Below are 18202 nucleotides of genomic sequence, written 5' to 3'. Positions count from 1 at the left end.
GCCAGGGCCAGGCGGCCCTATGAAGAGACTGGATGGAACAGGGATAAGCAGCTTGGAAAAGGAAAACCTGCCCTTGAGAGCCATTTCACGTATCTCAGGGGTTGGTGGATGGACTTGTTTCATGTATGGTTTCAGAGGGCACAGGTTAGGACCAAAGAGTGGGAATTACAAAGAGGTGAATTTCAGGCCCCCAGGAGAGCTGGAAACAACCCAAGGGGTCACAGGAGAAGGGGCTGATGAGTGGGTAGCACAGGGGGTTTCTCACCCCTGGAAGGGCTGAGGGGGTGCCTGGATGATGGCCGTGTGGGTTGGGGAGTGGCGGGTACAGTGAGGATTCCTGTGGGGCCATCAGAGGAATGCTAAGAACTGAGAATCGAATACTCAGGGAAGACGTAAAGGAAACCCTGGGTCCTGAGTGATTGCATCAGGTTCTTTATGGAGCCGTCAGTGGGGAATCCCCTCGACTCTTCATTAAAGGAGTGATGGGCAGCAGCAAGGAGGTGCTGGTGGCGTGGGGGAGCCCTTCCCCACATACCAGTGAGAGCAAAAGACAAGGACAAGGTCCACAAAGCATCAGCTCACACCACCCGTGAACAAACCAAACACGGGGGAGGGACTGCTACATTCACATGTAACTCTCAAGCCTCAATTTAGCTACAAGAACTCCCGCAAGATCAAAGCTTCAGTTTTTCTTCTTTCTCAGGGGAAGACAGAGGAGGGGGAGGAAAAGAGGTGAGAGAGGAGAAGAACAGCAGGAAGGGCGATGGAAGGGAGGTGGGGAGGAAGGCGAGGGCTCTGCTACTCAGAGCCTGTAAGTTTGGAAGCACCAGTTTTCAACCTGCAGTGTATTGGTGCCATGTTGCTACAGGAGAGAGCAGGCAGGGTGGTGTCACGACAAGAGCCCTGGGCTGGAAGACAGGTGCTTGGAGCTCACATCCCAGCCCTGCCGCTCAGTAACTCTGGGGTCCTGGGGGAACCATGTCCCCTCCCCAGCTTGGTGTTTCTTTCTGCACATGCAGAGTCGGATTGGACTCCACAGCTCCTGGGAGTTGTGCATTTACCATCAGTGGGCATGTGAGCCATGGCCTGACCGGCCAAGGACCAGATGTGGGGATAATCCATGATTCTTGTTCTACTACCTCCTTTCCCAGGATTCTGGGAAGTTTGCAGCCCACTTGGTGGGGGCTGCCCACGTGTGGGGCAAAGGGATTCTAGGGTGGGTGGGTGGGGGGAGAAGGGAGAGGGTGAGGCACTTACAGCAGGAGGAGATGGGCACGCTGATGGCCAGGATCACCCAGGCGATGTCCATCTTGCTCAGGCAGATGGTGGCTCTGTGCTGGGGTTTGTCCCCTTCGGCCACATGGGAGATGTTCCCTGCTGTTCCAGGCTTCCAGGTCCCAGCAGGGACCAGACGGTTGAGGAAGTTTCCTGTGGCTGTGGACACCACTGTGGAGAGAGGACTGGGCACCCTGCCAGTCATGGTGGGCGTAGGGGTGGCCGCAGCTTCCTCCTTGGCTAGGGAAACAGTGCTTTCTGAAACCCCGGGGGGGCGGGCCGGGGCCTGCGGGGCTGAGGATGTTCCCTGAGGAAGCCCCTTGGAAGGGGCTGAGACACTGGCATCGAAGGCAGCCTGAATGGGCCCCATGGTGGCCGTGAAGACCCCAGAGCTGGCAGATGGAGGTCTGCTGGTGGCAGGGGTGACAGTAAGCCAGGAGTCACTGTGGCTGGGGCCATCCTGTGGGTCACCGTGGGGGTGCTGAGAAGGCACTGGGGCAGGATGTGGACTGGCGGGGGTGCCTGAGGCTGCTGTGGTGGCCGGCTCCCCTCCTTGGCTGGTGAAGGTGGGACCACCCCCCTGGTCTGCTCTGTTAAGGCCGGGCTTGTCCTCCGCAGACACCAGGGTCGTGTTGGGTCGTACCCACGAGGTCCTGCTGGGCGCTGAGGTTGCGGCCACTATCTGGGGCTGTGGAGACAAGGAGTAACCCCAGATCGGGTTCCTGGGGGTGACGGTGGAGGGGTCAGGCTCCACAGACCCTGTGAAGTTGCCTTTGTAAATCTGAAATATCTTCCCCAGGGGCCGCTTCTGCCCCAGATGCGTGGAGCTCTGATTTCGTCCCCGCTGGCCTTCCTTCCTTCTGGAGTGACCGCTGGGTGCAGGCAGGACAGGGTGTGATGAACTGCTGGCTCCCTTTCGGGAGGAGCCAGGGGGCCTGGGGGGCCTGCGTGGGGTAGCCTGGGAGGGGGCTGTGAGGGGACGGCTGGTAGCATCCTTTGGCTTTGTCAGCAGGATGGTGGGCACAGCCTGGCCCGGGGGGTGGCCCTCTGAATGGGAGGACGTGGTTGCCACGGCAGCAGGAAGTGGCCCTGTGGACAGGGGGCCTTCAGAATGGGGGGTGGTTGCCGTCGCCATGGTGGTGGAGATGGTGTTTTTAGGAGGGTGACCACTTGGATGGGGCGTTGTCGTTGCCATGGAAGCTGCAGCCTGTGAGGAGGGTCCGTCGGGATGAGGGGTCAGTGCCACCGTGGAAGAGGGGGCAGCCACCACGGAGGAGTGTGTGGTAGAACTGAGGGGTGCTGTCACCATGGTGTCTGGGGTGGTGCCTGAGGGGAAGACTTGAAGAGATTCCCTGGGAGATGGTTCCTGGGCAGCAAATACCAGTGCTTCAGTCAGTGCCAAGGTCAGGAGGAAGCCTTGCGAGGGAGACAGAGAGCAGAGAGGTGAAATGCCCAGGAGCAGCTTGGCCCTGGGCCTTCCTTACCCACGAAACTGAAACGCCTGGGAACTCAAGGGAAACATCGGGAGTATCCCTGAGGTCCACACCCATCAGACACAGGACCATGGGGATGTGGGGAAGCTTCAGCAGGTGGGTGCCACCCAGCACCTGTCCCAGAGAGAACCCAGCCACAGGGGAAGCAGAGCTGGCTAAACCAGCCAGGCCCATCCTTTCCCAAACAGCTCTGAAATGCCATGACCCTCCGCCCAAGGGCAGCTGCTCACAACAGGCATGGAAGAAGCCTTGTGGCCTCTGAGTGCCTGCTGGCCCTCTGCACCAGGGAGCAGTCAAGGCCAGTGCAGCCACAAGGACACCAGCAGCTCTGTGTGGGCTGCTTTGAGCCACTGAGTGGGGCTTGGGTGGGCAGAGCAGACCAGCTGCCACACCTCTTCTGACTCTTCCACTTATGAACTAGACAAAGGCACAAACGACAGACCTCTGTTCATTCAGGCCCACCCACCAAACGATTAAGGAGGGTCTAGCCCCTCCTTGACCCTGGAGACACAAGAATGAACATGGCAGTCTCTGGCCCTGGGTGAGCTCGTACAAATCCACAAACAATCCTAAAACAAGGCAGAGACGTCTCAGTGCCATCGGAGACTGATAGGCAGGAGGGGACAGGGGTTCAGAGGGTGACCAGATCTGGTGCCTATTAAGCACTTAGCACAGAGCCTGCAGGAGAAGTGCATTCCATGAATGCCAGCTGGTTGTATGGTTGTTGTCGTGTTAACTGCTTGTCCTATGTGCTCATGAGGCTGAACTCTGTGGAAAACCACTGGTGGTGTCCAGCCTTTTAGAGGAGGAGGAGCCCTTCTGAGCATTAGAAGGAAATCATGGACTTTGCGTGATGGTGAGCGTGTATGCTTTTAGTTCACTGAGAAAAAATGCACAAGGACAAAAACCTATACATTTAAAAACTCTTCTAAATATGCATGGATTTTATTAATCACAACAGCATATGCCTATCTTTAAAAATAACACCTCATATCAATGTGAGACACAGGATCTATCCAGATTATAGACGGGAAGACTGACCACCCCGTACAACACACAGGCTGGGAAGAGCTGCTCCGTATTGCCGAGGAGCGCCTGACAAACCTCTAAGGCCTGATTCTGTCCTGAGCACTCGCCCTGTTCATATGAGCCCCCTGCTTGGTCACTCGCATGCCCTTCCTTCAGCCCTGCTAGCCACCCAGACAATGGTAGAGATGTGCCTCTGCCTGGTAACTCTCTTGTCGCCTCCCTCCCCCACCAGATTCCAGCAGGATGAATGGTCAAAGCAGGGGCCCTGGCAGTGATTCCTGGGAGCCTGGGGTGGTCAGCAAAGCTGACAGGAGACATCTGGGGCCCTGGTGAGTTTCTGGAAGCAGAGAGGAGGAGGAAACCTCCTGACACTCCTTTAAACAAGGATCACCACTGAGGCCTCCTCCAACTAGGGGAGGACCAGTGTCCCCTCACCCTGCATGTCTAACTTAGTGGGTGGGGGAGGCTGAGGGACTGCAGACTGAGCAGAGACGGCAGCACCCACATTTCCAGGACCAACACTTTGCCCTAAGCAACCTAGTTTCTCTAAACTTTCATTCATAGTCTAGCCCACACACCAACAGTGTTTTCTCCTTCTCCGGGTCAATCCTAAAATCTGTTTAACGCTGAGCACCGGCTCTGGCCCCGTCTTTCCCTCTCGATTTAACCCTCACAACCACTTGATGGGGCAGGAAGTTGAGGCTGAGGGAGATTAAGTAACGTGTTCAAAGCCCCTCAGTAGCAGAAGGGGTATATAACACCCAGGCGTTCCTGGTCGCCCACCAGCAGTGAGGCAGGAGAAGAGGACGGAACAACGTGCTTGTGCTCTGACTGGTTCAGGGTTATTCCAGCTCCTTCCTGGCATTTTAGCACCACAGGGACAATCTACTCCTAGAGCTGGTGGTCGTGACTACTGAGGTTTTAAGGGACATTCTCTTATAAGCCTCTGTTTGGCTCACAAGCACCCTGGTTAACTGTAAGTGTTGAACACATCCCCCTCAAATCCGTATGTTGAAGCCCTGACCCTAGCACCTCAGAATGGGACTGTACATTAGACAGGGCCTTTGAAGAGCTGATGAAGGCAAAATGAAGCCGTCGGAGTAGGTCCTAACCCAATCTGACTGGTATCCTTATAAGAAAAGGAGCTCAGGGCACAGAGGTGCCAGGAATGCCTGTACACAGGCAGGACACATGAAAGGTTGGCCACCTGCAACCCAAGAAGAGAGGCATCAGGGGACTCCAACCCTGCTGGCACCTGGATCTTGGGCTTCCAGTCTCCAGAACTGGAAGGAGAAAACTTTCTGTTTGTTGTTTAAGCCCCGCAGCCTGTGGGACTTTGTATGGCAGACTGACCAGACTGATATACCTGTCATACCTTAGCGATTCCTGAAAAAGGAGAGGCGGACACTGGGGCTCGTGTGCAGGTGGTTTATTTTGGGAAGTGACCGTAGTGGACAGCGGTGGGGGAATGAGATGAGTGAAACAGGGAAAGTCAATCCCAGGGCAGTTTATCAGCGTGCAACTCAGATCCACTGGGGGTCTCTGAGGAGCTGAGCAGACGCATGTCAAACTGTGAGAGGAGCGCCTCTCACCAGCAGCTCTCCTTCCCACGGCCCAGCACTGCTCCACCCCACCTCCTGCCTCCTCCTCGAGGCTCAAGTGGCTGAGTCAGAGACACCCCGGGCGGGGGCTGTCAGCTCACACCTGTGCCTGGCTGGAGGCTGCTGGAGTTAAAATTAAGAGCCCAGAGGATTTCTGGGGTGGAGCACAGATGTGTCCCATACAATCCAAGGCCCAAGACCAAGGACACTGCCGCCTTCTGGCAGTAGCGTCAGGGGCAGCGCAAAGCTTTCAGAGAGGATCTGACGGACCCCAGGGACAGGCCGGGGGTGGGAGAGGAGCAGCTTGGCCTCCAGGAGATCTTCTGCAGCCTCTAGAGGCAGAGGGCTTAATGCATCCTGGTTTTTAAAATACTCAGGGAAAGAAATTCCCCTGACTTTCCCACCACGAGCATTTCAGGGGCTAAAATCCTCCCAGCTGGGAAGTATATGACAGGAGTGCTTCCTGCAAGACTAACAGTGGAAGTAAACATGTTTGCCCTTGCTGCGGCTCTTTTTAGTTGCCAGCATCCCCTGAAGTTATTCTTCTCTCTAGGAGGCCTGTTAGGGCAAATTACCTCCCAGCCCTTTCTTCTTTAGGCTTTAAAACTTTGGTATAATGAATGAATACTGCCATCCTGGGTGCAGAGGGCTTTCACCTGGAGGATGACATTTAGCTGTCACAGTGAGAAGGGCACTAGAGGTAACTTACTTAGTTCAATCCCCTCATTTCACAGAGGGGGCAACGGAAGGAGTGAACTGACTTGTCCAGGAACCCAGCTGGTTAGGGACACAGCCTGGATCATGGCCATTATTTCAGAGCAACTCTTCATTTGTATCATAAAAATTGCTACAACACTGCACTGTCCAAATGCCTCCTTCAACATCCACTGTCACCTTCACTATGGAAATCGTCTCTCCTCTCTGGCACAAAAGGTTAAGGACTGAATGCAAGGGCGCATACTGTCACAATAACTGTGCAAGGCCTTCAACACAGGGCTACCCTAACAGATGCAAATTTCCACTCCAGGCCCTTTGTGCTGGCCTGCTCACTCCCCTCCCCACAATCTGGGGCTACCGCCTCTTTGCATATCATTTGCATAGATTTGCATAATAGGCTCTGGAGGCTCTAATTCCAAATATATAGGAGAGACTATAACTAAAATCTAACTTGACGTGTTTTAAATGTGGAACATGTTTTTAATGCATGTCAGAATAAGGACAAGTGTAGGGGGTGGAAACTTGCAGATTGATGGGTGCCCTGATATCACAGGAAGGCCTCCCCCTACCTAGAATTCCAGTGCATACACGATCCCAGGATCCAAGGGAAGGAAAGGCCTTCCTACTTCTGTTTATTTGGTTGGCTGCCCACAGTCCATATTGGGCATGATATTTGCATCTGGCAAATGCGAGGAGGGATTTGGTGAAGAGAGAAATGGCTAATCTGTACTGAGTGCTTCCTGCATGCCACATGCTGCTCCAAGGCTGAGCCTGTCCTGACACATTTAATCCTCATAACAACCTGATGAGGCAGGTACTATCATTAGTTCCCCACTGCAACTGAAGAAAAGCAGCACAGAGAGGCACAGGAAGCTGCCTCCTTCCACACAGCCAGGAACGGCGAGCTGCGATTTGAACCTGGCAGCCAGGCCCCGGAGTCCACACTCTCAACTGCGTTCACTCATCGCTCTGCTCTGCACATTCAAAAGCAATGGTCCACTATCTTTTGGGAATTGATTTTCTATTACTGCCCTTTTGACTTTTCTTTCCTCTTACCTGTTTTCTTCTAGCTCCATTTCAGGGCTCTATATTAACATTTTTGTTCTTTTAACAAGTTAGTCAATTAACTTTATTTTGCAAGTAACTAGGGGGAACTTGTAGTAGGACAATACAAAAGCTGGACATCCCTGCTTTAATTCTCTCCTTTTTTCCAATCCTGGCATTTCATGCACACCATTGTTTAACTAATTAAATTAATTGTATAATTTTTATCTTAAAATTGCTTACACACATGCACATTTATTACATGTATACATTTTCCCTTGCACATATAAATAGAATCCTATCTCATTTTCCTTATGATTTAAAATATCTGCTAAGTAGAGCTTCCCTCCCACTTAAATTAGGTTTCCACCGCCAGATATTCTTCCATTGCCTCTAAATCCTGTGACAGAACCACAGGAGTCTGAGAAGTCTTCTAAGCCATCCCCCATCACTAAGCAAGATGTCAGCATGGCCATCCCAGATGCTTGGTGTGGTGATTTAAAACTGGGTCTGCAAGTTCTCCAAAACTGCTCCCACCAAGAGGTGGAATCTGAACCTAGCTTGGCCTTTGTGACCTCCTTGATGAACAGAATGGGGAAGAAGTGACACCACGTGGTTTCTGAGGCCAGGGAAGAAAAGTCATTCAGCCTCTGCAGGTTTCTCTTGGGGGCCTTCAGGCCCATGTAAAAAGTCTAGCCACCTCGAGGCCAGCATGTGGAGAGACCGTGTGAAGAGCAACTGAAAGGCCTGAGGAGCCCCAGCTGTTCCAGCCCCATCCAGGCACTGGGCATGAGAGAGGCGGAGCCCAGGAGATGAGCCTGGTCCAGCCACTACTGGACCTTGACCACACAGACCCCAAGACAGAGCCACGTATCTGAGCCCAGTCAACCCGGACATTCATGAACAAAATAAACAATTGTTACTGCCTTACTCCACGTTTGGGTGGGGTTTGTTTTGCATCAATAAGTAATCGAATACTTGGGAATTTAGCTTCTGCATCCAGTGTTTCAATGACAAAAAGAAAGAGAACCCATGTACACCAAGTCTGACCATCAGGGAGTCTGTTTTCTATGTGGGCAATAACATACCATCTTGCCAGGAAACAGGCTCTTTTCATTTCAAGATTATTGTCTTTTAATTGGAAGGGGCGCTAGGGTTCTCTGGTATCTAATTCACTTTACAGTGAGAAGGCTGAGCCCCAACAAAGTGGAATCCTTGCCCTGGGCCACACACTGCCCGGCCAGCCCCACTATGATGCACCAACCCACAGGGTTCTTTTTATATCACTGTGGTCCCGGTATTCTGATGCTCCATCCTCTGTACTTCAGTGATCCCTTTTGTTTTAAAGATCAAAAACCTCCTCATGCCTAAGAGCATGGTTTCCCTCACTCAGAAATAAATATGCATCATTGACTTTAGGGTGAGCTGGGTGACTGCTCGGAAGAGGTACTCATGCCTGTGACCTTGGCCTTCTTTATGAAAGGGAGATTTTTTTCCACAAAGAAAAAAAGGAGTTTTGGGTACATAGCTTTGCTGCTACCCTCTTTCCAAGCAGCCACATTCCAAATGTTCCCTCCCATCAAGTCCTGCTGCGGACATGCCTCAGGTCACAGGGCTAAAGCACAGAGGGTTCTGCTTAGTTCTTAGAGATAGCTGAGGCCATCACCTGGTGTGTTCCAGAAATGTCTGGAGATCACTGGTTTCAGAGTTGGGCTGATGAGGTCCATGACTCCACTGGGAATTATTACTCAGAATACAATCTCTAGAACACATGTGCGTAAGAAAACCACGCGAGATGGGCCTGAGTGCCCCAGACACACCTATGAACTCACCTCGTGTCGCAATTCTGGGAGGCTGACAGATCACAGCTTCCTAACAAAAACATGTGCACGCATGTGTGAGTTCGTGCACGTGTGTACTCACACACACACGCACACAGAGACAAGCACTGTACAGGTCCTCTCCTGGTAGCAGGAACTTGGGAAGAATGACAAATGTGAGTCCTCCCATCATCTCCATGCTAACATACAGTTAAGTCATTCATCTAAGGTCAGAACGGCCACCATGTAGCAGTACCAGGATTTAAACCCAGGTTTCTCTGACCCTGGCTGCTCCAGAACCTAGGTACTGAGAAAGTTTTGATCCCGGAAAATGTCCTCTGTGAGCAGGAGAATGCTTTATGAAGACAGGCAATGATATAACAATAGTAACGGCTGTGATGACCACAATTAAAAAACAAAAATTTCCTCCAAAGCGGAAACACTTGGTAACCACACCACCTTTTATCCTCAGCTTTTGCTTCTCTGCCTTAGTCATTCAGTTCCATTTGGGACAAGCATTTTCCAACTAGAACTCCTCCTGGGCCTTGAAGCCATTGTTAGGAGCCCCTCCTTCTGTGCCTGTAACCACTAAGCCTACCCCTGTTCTAGACCCCATCTCTCTAAATGTCTAAATATCTGTTTCCCTGTCTGAACTCTAAGCTGCCAGAGGACAGACTGTGTCTGGATCAATGATATTTCCCCATATCTAGTCCAGCACCTTAGCCACAACAAATCTTTGCTGAAGAATAAGAAACCTTCCTAAATATCCAAAATAGAAGAACTCATACAACTCAATTAGCAACACCCCCAAATAATCTGATTAAAAACTTGGTAGAGGTGCTGAATAGATATTTTCCCAAAGAAGACATCCAAACGGCCAACAGGTACATGAAAAGGTGCTCAATATCACTAATCATCGGAGACATGCAAATCAAAACCACAATGAGATATCACCTCACACCCATTAGAATGACTGTTATCAAAAAGATAAGAGATAACAAGTGTTAGTGAGGATGTGGAGAAAAGGAAACCCTTGTGCACTGTTGGCGGAAATGTAAGTTGGTGCAGCCAATATGGAAACCAGGATGGAGGTTTCTCAAAAAATTAAAAATAGAACTCATATATTATTTAGCAATTCCACTTCTGAGCACATTTCTGAAGGAAACAAAAATCACTATCTTGAAGAGATATTTGCATCCCCATGTTCACTGCAGCATTATTTACAATAGCCAAGCCATGGAAACAAGCTAAGTTTCTACTGATGGATGAATGGATAAAGAAAATGTGGTATTACACACACACACACACACACACACACACACACACACACAGAAAAATATTACTCAGCCACAAAAAAGAAGGAAATGCTCCCATTTTCAACAACATGGATGGACCTTGAGGGCATTAATGCTAACTGACATAAGTCAGACAGAGAAAGGCAAATACCATATGATCTCACTTATATGTGGACTCTAAAATAAAAATCAAACTCACAGAAACAGAGAACACATTGGTGGTTACCAGAGGTGGGGAATAGATGGTGGGGGAAATGGGGGTCAAAAGGTGGTCAAAATGTACAAAGTTCCAGTTACAATAAATAAGCTCTGGGCATAATGCACAGCATGGTGCCTACAGTTCACAATACTTATTATATATTTGAAAGTTGCTAAGAGAGCAGATCTTAAAGTTTTAATCACACAAAAAATTTATACCTATGTGAGGTGACTGATGTTAACTAAACTTGTTGTGGTGATCATTTCACAATATACATACATAGCAAATCATTATGATGTAATACAATGTTATATGTCAATTATATCTAAATAAAACTGGAAAAAAAACCTCTTCTAAATCAATCACTAGCCAGCTTGTATTTCCAAAAATAACCACCGTAACACACCCCAACCAGCTTACTCTTTTTCTAAATGTGGCTTCAACACTCCTACTGAAAGGTGAGGTCTGTGTTCCACCCGCTGGAATCTGGGTGGGTTTGTGACTATGGCTGAAGTGATGCTACGTGACTTCTGAGGCCAGGTCATAAAAGATGGTACAACTTCTTCCTAGTCCTTGCTCTTGGGTGTTACTCTCAGAAGTCAGCCACCATGTTGTGAGGAAGTCTGAGTTGTCCACCGAGGGGCCCCTGTGGAAAGGAGCTGAGGCCCCAGGCCTTCAGTCCCAGCTGAACTTCCAGACGAAGCCAGCAGCAACCTGCTAGCCAGGGGAGTGAGCCTTCTTCAGCCCCACTCGAGCTACCCCAGCCGAGCCTGGGTGGAGCAGAGACAAGGGATCCCTGCCCGAACTAAAGATTTACGAGCAAAATGATGACTGTTGTTTTAAGTTTTGAGGTGGTTTGTTAGGCAGTAATAGTAACTTGAATATCATCTTTGTCGAAGTGAAATTAAAGTTCTTTCCGTGACCATTCTGGATTTAAACATCAGGGTTTTTAAGTGCTGGAGCTCAACAGGCTGATCTTGACCTGGGTTCCCTTACTGTCCTCTCCTGCCCAGACTCAAGGAAAGGGAAACATCTCACTTCTAGGCTCTTTCTACAGCATTATGATTTGTCTAATCTACAGCTACAAGTTCCCCTAAAGAAAGGAATGAATAAATGCATACTAGCAGTGGCATGAAGCTCCTGGCACGCATGTACTTTGTGGGCTGGGGGCACAGATGGAATAAAGGTGGAGACTAGTATAAGGTGACCACATATTGAAGACATGAGCTCAATATGCTATGTATGTGGTATATGGTGCCTACATATTGAAGACATGACCATTTCCTTCAAGGCGCTGCCATTCTAGAAGGGAAGAAAATCAGCTGTGACAGGGGAACAAACCTACACACCAAAGATGTTCTCTCAAAGACTTTCTCCAAACAACAATGAAAATCAGAATTAGATGGATGAAAAGGTCAGTTCAGCTTCTAATAAAATAACAGGATCATTTATATTCAGGTAACATCTCGCTGACATCATGCGAAAGAACACAAATGCACTAGTCCAGACTGCTTTGTACTCTCCCAAACTAAATGGAAAAGACTCATAAAAATGTTCCCTGCTTTACAGGAGAGAACCTGACGGACATTACCTCAGCCAGGTGATCAAGTCATGGTGATAGCATGCACCCTGGGTATAAAGATAGCACATTACCTCTGTAGCTTTCCTTGCCCAAACCTATATCCCCAGTCTAACCATAAGAAAAACATCTGAAAAATCCCAATTGAGGGACATTCCACAAAATAGCTGACCAGTACTCCTCATCAAGGTCATCAAAAATAAGGAAAGTCTGAGAAACTCACAGCCAAAAGTACCTAAGGAGACATGACAACTAAACATAATGTGGAATCCTGGCTGAGGTTCTGGAACAGAAAAAGGACATTGGGGAAAAATGAAGGAAATGTGAATAAAGTATGGACTTCAGTTAATAATAATGTATCAATACTAGCTCATTAATTGTGACAGTGGACACTAGTAATGTAAGATGCTGATTACAGAGGGAACTGGGTGCAGGCTATATAGGAGCTCTCTGCTTTACCTTTGCAATTTTCCTGTAAGTTCAAAACTACTGTGAGATTAAAAAAAAGTTTCACGGAGGTCAGATAGCAGGGACAGTGTGAGGGTGGGTCCTGGAAGGAGGTTTGTGGGCAACTTTCCCAGCACCCTGGTGTGAGATCACGTGCCCACAGACACATTTTGGAGTCCACTTAGAGAGAGGGGAATGACTATTGCTGCATCTGTTTATGTTCCCTCTGGCTCTCACCATTTAAAGTGTTCTCATTCACAGTGTGGAGTTTGGAGGTGAAATCGTCAGGGAGACTGACAGCTTGAACACATAGTTTTTTAACCCGTTCAAATTACAACTGAGGATTCAGTTTATGTTACATGCCACACATGTAATATAAACACTCTTGACCAAGGAAGCAGGCTGCATGAAAATCAAAGCTTATGTATCATTACCACGGGGCTACACTGTCCCACCGTCTAAACATGAAAGGTATGAGGTGTTGGATACAGACGGATACCCAACCTATCAAAGTTCTGCCCATACCCCTTTCCTGCTGGGTGACCATGTATCCATCTCCAAAAACCCAACCTGACTGTCACCTTGTCTTGACGAGATCATAGTTCCTCAATTCGTCCAGTTAGAAGTGGTGGCTCCCTGACCAATGCTCCCAGGGCACTCTGCTCCCGTTCATACGTGGCCCTTCTCCCCACACAGCCCTTCAGCCAAGGACGTGGTGGGAGGGCAGGGATGAACCTGGGGTCAGTGGGATTTAGGTCCATTCTGGCTCTGGAACTTCCTAGTGGTGGGACCTCAGGCAGATTAGTTCAGCTTTGTTCTCCCGACTGTACGTAAGGAAGATAATGCCTAACTTCAGGGTGCTTTCAGGGGTGGGAACAGGACACGAAGAGGCACAGAGGCCCCACACAGGGGCTGGATGCAACAGGTGGAAACTGTTGCTTTAGCTTCTGCTACATTTAGGTCAGTCCCCTGGGGCCGTGAGCTTCTTCAGCATCTGGAGCCCCGGAACATAGTGCACTGCCTGACTCGTACTAGAAGCACAATAATGTTTTCTGAAAAAGATGTGAGGACGAAAGAAGACTTAGAGAATTCCATGCATTTGAGGTATTTGCAGCTGAATCCTTGCCACAAAATGATAGATGTTTATTTTGAAGACAACATCAACAAAAGAATACAGTAAGCAACGTGAGTCCTGTGTGTGTGTGTGTGTGTGTGCATCTTGTTTTCATTTTGCTTGTTTTAATGATTAACATTAATAGGTCCAAATGAACACAAACCCCATAAGACAGGGAGGCAGGAGAAGGTTGAGGTGGATGAAACCAGCTTCCTGCAGATCCCTGCCACGACCCCTCTCACAACCACACCCGCCACTGCCAGTTCCATTCCTCATTACCTAAGCAAATCGGCCTTCACCGTCCTTCCAAAGTTCTAACGGGTTGTGTGAGAGCATTTGTCAGGATTTGGGTTTTACAGACAAGTCCCAGATTTGGCTTGCTAACTCAAGGCGTGTGCTCTCGGGAGGTTTGGATGAAACCAGAAAGGAAGCAGGACAAACAGGAGGACTTGTATAGGGCGGCTGCTGGCAGGGCAGCCCATGGAGGGCCCGGTGTGCCCTAGACAGCCATGGTGTCTCCGAACCTGTGGCTCCTACAAACCCAATAAAATAACTCCCCCAGAGCCTTTAGCCCCACAGCCTGGGGTCTGGTCCAGTGGGCGCCTCAGCAACTATAATAGGATCTCTCGGACCCTGAGGAAGCCTTGGGGAGTCCCAGGTCCTGCCTAAAAAGGCTGAGGTACCTGCCTGAGCACATGGGCATCTTCCTATCCTCAGCTCAGAATTCTCCAAAGCCAGGAGGAGAAGAAAGAGTCCAGGCCTGATCACGCCTAAGAGTCACTTACCTAAAAAGGGCACTGGGGCTTTCGACCTGACATTCTCTTGGGCTTGCTAACAGTCTGAAGTATCATCTCTCAGCACGTGCCCCTCCTCACAAAAGAGTTTGTGAGGAAAGAAGAGGACAGGAGGAGAGAGGAGGCTGGCAGGGAGGTAGCAGGGACGGTGGCAAGGTGCCTGGGGGCAGGGGCAGGCAGGCTGGGGCGACTGGGGAGGGGCTGACGTCAAGAAGAGTGCCTGCTGTCTCCGGCACTGGCTCTGCTGCTCCTGAGCCCATGGCTGCTCGGTATTCTGGCCCCGGTCCTGTTGGGCAGGCTGCAGGCTGGCTGGCACTGCTCTCCTCGGTTGCCAAAGGTTCACCACCTTTTCCAGTTTGCCTGGAACAAAACGGCTCAGGCAACACAGTTGTGCATCCTTGTGAAACTGTCTAATTTCCCATTTCAAGGCAGGATGCCCATACTACAATGTATAATTTAGGTTTGGGGCACGAGTTAGATGTCACAATTGAATTCTGAAAGTCAGCCCTCCAGGCTGTGCATGCTTGGGGATGAAAGCTTTCCTCCTACCTCGTCCCTCCTTCTCCCCAATACCAATACTGATACTGTCACTAATCCTAAATCTCCATTTATTGAGCACATACTATGTGCCAGGCACTCTACTAAGAAATTTTTATATGTCATCTTACTCAAACTTCACAAAACCCTATGAGATAAAAAAGAACAAATCTCAACCCATGTCCTATATAATTATAAGGGTACTTGCTACTCGCCCTCCACATCTTTATTATTCTCTTTTGGACTATAAATTTGTGAATTTAGGTAACTGAATAGTTCAGTGTGGACTTGGAGGTAGTTTTTTGGAGGAAAAAATAATAAAATCATCTTGTCCACATCAAGCCAATGAGATGAGAACACAGAACAAGTAGAGAATGGAAGGTGGGCTGTAATCCAGGGCTATGTTGGATAGAGCAGATTTTATGGGCAGCAGCTTGCAGGGAAAGCAGGGAACCCACAAAAGCTGGAGGAACCCAGGAAGGCTTCCTGGAGGAAAACCCCAAGCCTCTTACTATCATTCCACCATTCATCCATTTCTTCATTCACATGTTCAGCAAACATCTACTGAGGGCTGAGTGTGGCTTTGTGTTTCTTGGGTAAACTGGCATCCTGGTCTCAGCCATGGAGATGGCTGTCATTACCCATTCCCCACCATGGGTAATAAAGTGCATCTTGGCAGAGAAAATTCTGGCAAATTCTGAAAAGGTAAGTTTATCTACAGGTGGGAACCACTTTATAGGGTGCTAATGTTCCGAATAAGAACATATATTTATTAAGCGTATTATATTTGTGAGTATTTCACGCCTGCAAACTAATTTAGTACTCATTAAATTTTGCGAGGTGGGTCTCATTCTCTAAAACTGAGGTTCAGAGAGGTTAAAGGATTTATTCAAGGTCACACATTCAAGGGGGACCCATGATACACACATAATATTTCTGTTTTTCTATACCTTCCTTCTCTTTTTCTATTTTCAGTGGACACTGCCAGCTGCAAAAGCCCTTTAGTGGTAACACTTGCTTACTTTTGCTCCCAGCGAGCTCACCACCTTATCAAAGGACTCCTAGCTTCAGCAGGCCTTGGAGAGGACAAGTGGGTGATTATGTTGCACTGGACTCTCAAAAGCTGTTCCACTCTGGTCCAGCTCCACTCCAGGCACACAGTTCAAACCCTGCCTCTGATCTGAACCCGAGAAAATAAGGTCAGGAACGAAACTGAGGTACATCTCTCAAAGGCTCCGATCCCCAGGTCAATACTGGGGGTGGTGTGGGGACCGCCATCAAAGCCCCACTTGGGATGTTGTCTTTTGTAGACACCCTGCTTAGTAGGAGAGAGGAAACTGCCCCTACCTCCTAGGCAGGGGGAGAAGGGGAGATAGTTTCTTGCCACTGAAATTTCCTTAGCTGTTCTCTCCCTCACTGCAGCCAACAAGCCAGGTACCCAAGGCACACAGGGAAATGTGGCCCCCAAACGTAGTCCAGATTTTAGAATCTAGAACAGACAGTGTTTGAATACTACAGATCTAGAAACAGGACACTTGGTAATCAAGGGTGTTTAAGTTCTATTCTTTACCTCTCTCCTCTTTCCTGGAGAGGTATGGAGAGAACACAGACACTGGAACCAAACAGAACTATGTGTAAACTCACTAATTGTATGGCCTTGCATCAGTTTCCCATACAAGCTGGCTATGTTGGGATTCTGTCCCATGACTTCCATTCACCATGGTGCTCTCTTGTTGGTTCTTTAGATTTTGCACTGAGTTGGTATAGTGAACACTGTGGTCCACCACCCAGATTCCTCCTCTGCCCCCCAACAAGGAGGTCTTCATTCCATCGCTGCTAGGAGTGTTAGCAGCTGAGGATACACAGCCGAGTTTCTCTTTAGGAATTGCTCTCAGGTCAAGGTGACACCTCCTTCCTGGGAAACCTGTATCCAGTGACTTGTTCATGTGGGGTTAAAAGGACTGGTCCCCTTGCCTCAATTTGGGAGGACCACCCCAGCTTGGGAGTTCTCCTTGGGGTTGGCTGAGGCCTTTGGTGTGACTACATCACAGCCCCATTTCTTTCCATGCCCTTACTCTCCTAAAGGTGGTTTTTTTTTTTCCATTAATTAATTAATTTATTTATTTTTGGCTCCACTGGGTCTTTGTTGCTGCACGTGGGTTTCCCACTGTGGTGGCTTCCCCCGCCATGGAGCATGGGTTCCAGTCGTGCGGGCCTCAGTAGTTGTGGCTCGCTGGCTTCAGTAGTTGTGGCTCATGGGCTCCAGAGCACAGGCTCAGTAGTTGTGGCACATGGGCCCAGTTGCCCTGTGGCATGTGGGATTCTCCCGGACCAGGAATCGAACCCATGTCCCCTGCATTGGCAAGCAGACTCCTAACCACTGTGCCACCCGGGAAGCCCTCCAAAAGATGTTGTATGCAAATCTGCAGCTCATAGTCTGTTTCCTGGGATCTAGGTCTGCAGCAAACAGTATCCAATCAATGCTGATGACGATTCTTCCTTTTTATCATCGCTTTCCTGTGCCTTACTCCACCATACTCTTTCCATTTCACGTGACACCCCTTTAGATTCACCGATTCTGGGTAGTCTCTCTCAGTGTACCCCTTCCTGGTTTCAGTCACCCTAATCGTGAATGCCATTATAAATGACAGTATGTAAGACCTTTATTCTTGTCATTGTGTATTTTCTCACACCTTTCTATTAGCCTGGGAGTAACCTGAGAATAGACAACTTCAAATTTAATTTTAAAATATTCCCTCTCACTCACTTGCATACAGTGGTGGTTAGAGGCTACTTGATCCTACTGGCTGGATGTTTGACAAAACCTTCCTCTCTGTCTCATTTAATTCATTCAGCACACATTTACTGGGTGTCCTATCAGAGCTAAGCATGATCTGTGTTATGGGGACGCACAAAGATAATGTTTCCTCCCTACATTGTGGGTGAGCAGGAGGGCCCTGTGGAAATGTAACTGACCCTGAAGCCAGACTACCAAGCTTCAGCCCCGCTGTCCTCATTTTCTAGCTCAGTGGCCGTGGGCAAGTTACTTAAGCTCTCTGCGCCTTAGCTTCCTTACCTGTAAAATGAGATTAATAACACTGTCTACCTCTTAGGATGATTGCGAGGATTAAACGAGTTAATATATAAGGGTTTATAGCCTTGTCTAGTACACAGTAAGCACGCTCTAAGTCTACACCGCCCAATATGGTAGCCACTGGCAACATGTGGCTACTGAGCACCCCACGTGTGGTTAGTTCA

The 18202-nt window shown here is 49.0% G+C and overlaps 1 protein-coding gene across 5 annotated transcripts in view; it reads right to left on the bottom strand.

Annotated features, from left to right (window-relative positions):
- Window positions 1-18202, bottom strand: part of TMEM108 (transmembrane protein 108) — a 369830-nt gene that overhangs the window by 14301 nt on the left and 337327 nt on the right. For all 5 annotated transcript variants that reach the window (XM_060010030.1, XM_060010029.1, XM_060010031.1 and 2 more), the window contains one exon: window positions 1258-2691. In XM_060010030.1, the coding sequence (XP_059866013.1) occupies window positions 1258-2691 (1434 nt within the window). The remainder of the gene's footprint in view (window positions 1-1257; window positions 2692-18202) is intronic.

The sequence above is a fragment of the Delphinus delphis genome, chromosome 4, assembly GCF_949987515.2.
Source record: "Delphinus delphis chromosome 4, mDelDel1.2, whole genome shotgun sequence".
NCBI lineage: Eukaryota > Metazoa > Chordata > Mammalia > Artiodactyla > Delphinidae > Delphinus > Delphinus delphis.
Note: the sequence above shows the minus strand (reverse complement) of the source record. Positions and strands in the feature narration are given on the sequence as shown.